The sequence below is a fragment of the Pistacia vera genome, unplaced genomic scaffold, assembly GCF_008641045.1.
Source record: "Pistacia vera cultivar Batoury unplaced genomic scaffold, PisVer_v2 Contig214, whole genome shotgun sequence".
NCBI lineage: Eukaryota > Viridiplantae > Streptophyta > Magnoliopsida > Sapindales > Anacardiaceae > Pistacia > Pistacia vera.
This window is the reverse complement of record NW_022196018.1, coordinates 545923-549723: the sequence shown is the minus strand read 5'-3', so window position 1 is coordinate 549723 and position 3801 is coordinate 545923. Positions and strand designations below refer to the sequence as shown.

The 3801-nt window shown below is 35.2% G+C and overlaps 2 protein-coding genes across 2 annotated transcripts; both read left to right on the top strand.

The window, feature by feature from the left end:
* Positions 1–243: 243 nt before the first annotated feature.
* Positions 244–804, top strand: LOC116129794 (rust resistance kinase Lr10-like). Its single transcript, XM_031415528.1, has one exon. The coding sequence runs from the start codon at positions 244–246 to the stop codon at positions 802–804; it is 561 nt and encodes a 186-aa protein (XP_031271388.1).
* Positions 805–865: 61 nt separating this feature from the next.
* Positions 866–2717, top strand: LOC116129793 (rust resistance kinase Lr10-like). The gene is made up of 2 exons (XM_031415527.1): positions 866–968; positions 1458–2717. Exons 1-2 carry the CDS (start codon positions 866–868, stop codon positions 2552–2554), a joined length of 1200 nt encoding a protein of 399 aa, XP_031271387.1. The 3' UTR covers positions 2555–2717.
* The last annotated feature ends 1084 nt before the right edge of the window (positions 2718–3801 follow it).

The following is a 3801-nucleotide window of genomic DNA, read 5'->3' as shown; positions in this document are numbered from 1 at the left end:
AATCTTGTCCATAATTTCTTGGCATGTTCTATAGCATACAAAGACTAGATGTAGCCATTCATAAGGCTTAAGGCCCCTTGGGTCCTACAAAAAATATTAATATAAATGTATACAGTTTCATCTCTAAAATCTTATTTCTTAATACAGTCACCCTTACTTGTTGAGTCTCCCATTTTGGCCCTTATTTATTAAAAATCATCTCCCAAACTCTACTTCTCTGTTCCAAGTTCTTTCTCTTTCACCATGATCCTTGGGGTGTATACAATCCTCTTCCTCCTTTTACCTTTCTCAGGAGCCAAATATTCTTCAGGTGGAAACACTGATCAAAATAAATATGAGTTCTGTAAACCAACAAGATGCTCCCAAACGGAACCAACCATTAGATTTCCCTTCAGACTCAGAAATAATCAGTCAAGGTCTTGTGGCCTTGAAGGGTTTGAATTGTCATGCTTCAATAACAAGACTCAGCTAAAACTTCCTTTCACCGGCGATTACTATGTTCAAAAAATTGACTATCTTCACAGCACTATTTCCTTTATGGATGTGCACGAGACACCACGCTCACTGCAAAATCTTCACTGTGCTAACCTCTCAAACTTCAAATTCTTTCTTTCCAACTTCAATACTTCGGATTACACTATCGTGTACTGCTCTAAAATGATCGAAGATTCACAGTATGTTGTTGGAGAGATTGATTGTAACAGAAATGAAAGTGATTTTGTTTACGCAATATCTGCCACCGAGTTAATGGATAATCTGCCTTCAAATTGCATTGTAAATCAAACAGTTAAGAGTTCCGGTTAAGCAGAATCGGCTGCATTTCAAGGACTTTGTCCTGAAGGCCTTGTCATCAAGAACTATCGTCATGGAATGGAAAGCCCTTGCTGGATGCTATCACTGCGAAAAATCAAGGAATTACTGTGGGTTCAACACCACAAGTAATTCAACAATTTGTGTCAAACAAAAACGTAAGTTACCATTAAGCATTTTTTTTATTTCTTTATCAAGTTCTGAACACTAATGAATGTCACAAGCGATTCCTCAAATTAATTTCTTTTTTAAGAAGCTTCATTGACCTTTTATCCATTTGCACATATAATTCATGCTCTTGCTTTCGGATTTGTAATTCATGATTTGCAATGTTTTCTTTCTTTCTCTAGATAATGGGTAAAGGCTAATTACATCCCCTGTCTGTGTGTCATTCCTTTTTATTCACCTAAAAGAATTCCTTATACTGTCGAGCATTACCCAAATGAATTGAACTTTATTGATCATTTCAGGGTGTTAATTTGCTGGCTTGTGACATTAAATTAGATACTTTTAGGAAAATATTGATGAGTTCTGAAAATTAGAACTTCTATCAATTTTCAATTTGAATGGTAGCAACACAAAAGTTTATTCCTCTGCGAAGCAAAGCATTGAGCGCTTAGCCTAACCGTTTTCCTTTTGAGATGCAGACTTTCAAGGTAATGGATTAATACTTGGAATTATTGGAGGAATTCTCTTCCTTGCATTCGCATTCGTGGTAATTCTAATTTACAAATACAGGAAATCTAGAAATGAAAAACAAACCCAATTGAAAGTGGAGAAGTTCCTTCGAGACTACAAGGCTGTCAATCCAACCAGATATACATTCCGTGACCTTAAGAAAATAACCAGTAAGTTTAAGTACAGACTTGGCCAAAGAGGTTTTGGAAGTGTTTTCAAAGGTAAACTCTCTAATGGAATTCCAGTTGCTGTTAAAATGCTGAAACATTCAAAGACAAATGGTGAAGAGTTCATCAATGAAGTGGCGACAATAGGTAGGATACATCATTTTAACATTGTTCACCTTCTAGGATTTTTCTCAGAAGGGGCACGACATGCTCTTATTTATGAGTTCATGCCCAATGGATCTCTTGAGAAGCTCATCTTCTCAAAAATAAACAACTCAAATCATCGACTATTGAGTTGGGAGAAGATGCTGAACATTGCAATTGGTGTTGCACATGGAATAGAGTACCTGCATCAAGGATGCGACCAAAGAATCCTTCATTTTGACATCAAGCCTCACAATATATTACTAGACCATAATTTTCAGCCAAAAATTTCAGATTTTGGGCTGGCCAAGCTATGCTCAAAGGAAAAGAGTATTATATCAGTGACAACTGCTCGAGGAACGACGGGCTATATTGCTCCAGAGCTTTTTTCTAGACACTTTGGAGAGGTGTCTTACAAGTCTGATGTATTTAGCTTTGGGATGATGTTACTAGAAATGGTTGGATGTCGAGAGAATTTTGACTTTAACATCGAAAATGCAAGCCAAGTTTATTTTCCTGAGTGGATATACAACACAATGAGCCATGGAGAAGAGCTTTGCTTAGAGATTGAGGAAGGTGGAGACGAGGAAATAGCCAAGAAGCTTGCAATTGTGGCACTTTGGTGCATTCAATGGAATCCAACAGAGAGGCCTTCTATGCCAATGGTAATACAAATGCTTGAAGGTGATTTACAGAGCTTGGAGATTCCCCCAAAGCCCTTCGTTTCTTCAGAGGATGAAATGGATGCAAATTGATATATTAAAGGGAATTGTAAGAATATTCTCGTCCAAATTGGCCAAGTATAAATAAGATCTTCTAGTTCTTGTAATCATGAGGGCATTTGAAATAAGTGCAGAACAAGTTAATATATTTTAATGGTTAGAACTTTCTGTTTTAGTTTATTCAATATGATATTTGATCCTCAATAATTGGAATTTTTGTGTCCAATCTCCTGCGATGAATCCACTATATCATAATATTATTTTGCAGATTATTATATTATATGAGCTATAGCTTGAACAACAACCAAATGCATCATTCACCTTAAATGTTTCTTTTCATTTTTAAAATCTATATTGTTGGTGGCATATTCCATTCGACATTTGTAGCACGTAAGGAGTGAAAATTAACAAATGAGAGTCCCACTTATAGCAACACTGCAACAAAGCAAATAGATATTCCAAACAAATCTACAAATATCTCTCTTTTTTTTTTTTTTTTGGGTAATCGAGATTTCTTTGTTAATTTGCTCGTACCTCAACTAATCCTCAAGATCCATTGAACACCCTATAAACCCAAAAGATCAGGTAAGATGGTCTCAAAATTTGAATCTAAGAACTCAAGAAATGAAGTAAACCTTCTTGATCAGTAGGCCAACCCCTTAGGGTTAAAATTCGGAAACCACTAATATCTCCCTACTGCTTGTTTACAAGGAATAACCAAAACTTGGAAGTAAACATATAAAAATTCCATCCACTAATGGTTTATTCTAGTTTTGGGCCTGGGCTTCATATTTATGGTACCACAAGACTCCAGCAACACAAAGGCCTGGTACCATGAAGTGGCATTTCATTAAGCAAATCTTTCTTGTAAAGAAAATTTCAGTTTTGAGCAACTCTTTCGCTCTCTTTTACTTTGTGAATCTTGTGTATTTAGCTGAAATTACAGCCAACAATTTCTGGTATTTCTTTTAGACCCTTGTCCAGACGTGTCCAATTAGTCGAAGAAGAAAACTTGAATTCATCATCTAAATGGGATCTCATAGTTTTTGAAGAATAAAAATACTCAATTTTTTTTTCTGTAATAGCATGAGGGTGGAAATGGTATTGAGATATGACCACCAGGGATTTACAATTTTTTTTTTTTTTTTTTTTTTTTTTTTTTTTTTTTTTTTTTTTTTTTTTTTTTAAAACATGAAGATATAGTAAGTCTTACCATTGCCGGAAATACTAAATCCACTAACGGCATATAAATAGTGTTAAGTTGTTGAGAATTGTCATAA

What these genes read in the sequence shown, in the direction of transcription:
- LOC116129793 (XM_031415527.1), top strand. Translation starts at nt 866, where the DNA reads ATGGAATGGAAAGCCCTTGCTGGATGCTATCACTGCGAAAAATCAAGG. An exon ending in AATTTGTGTCAAACAAAAAC is followed by an intron (nt 969 to 1,457) that starts GTAAGTTACCAT and finishes TTTGAGATGCAG; the next exon opens with ACTTTCAAGGTAATGGATTA.
- LOC116129794 (XM_031415528.1), top strand. Translation starts at nt 244, where the DNA reads ATGATCCTTGGGGTGTATACAATCCTCTTCCTCCTTTTACCTTTCTCA.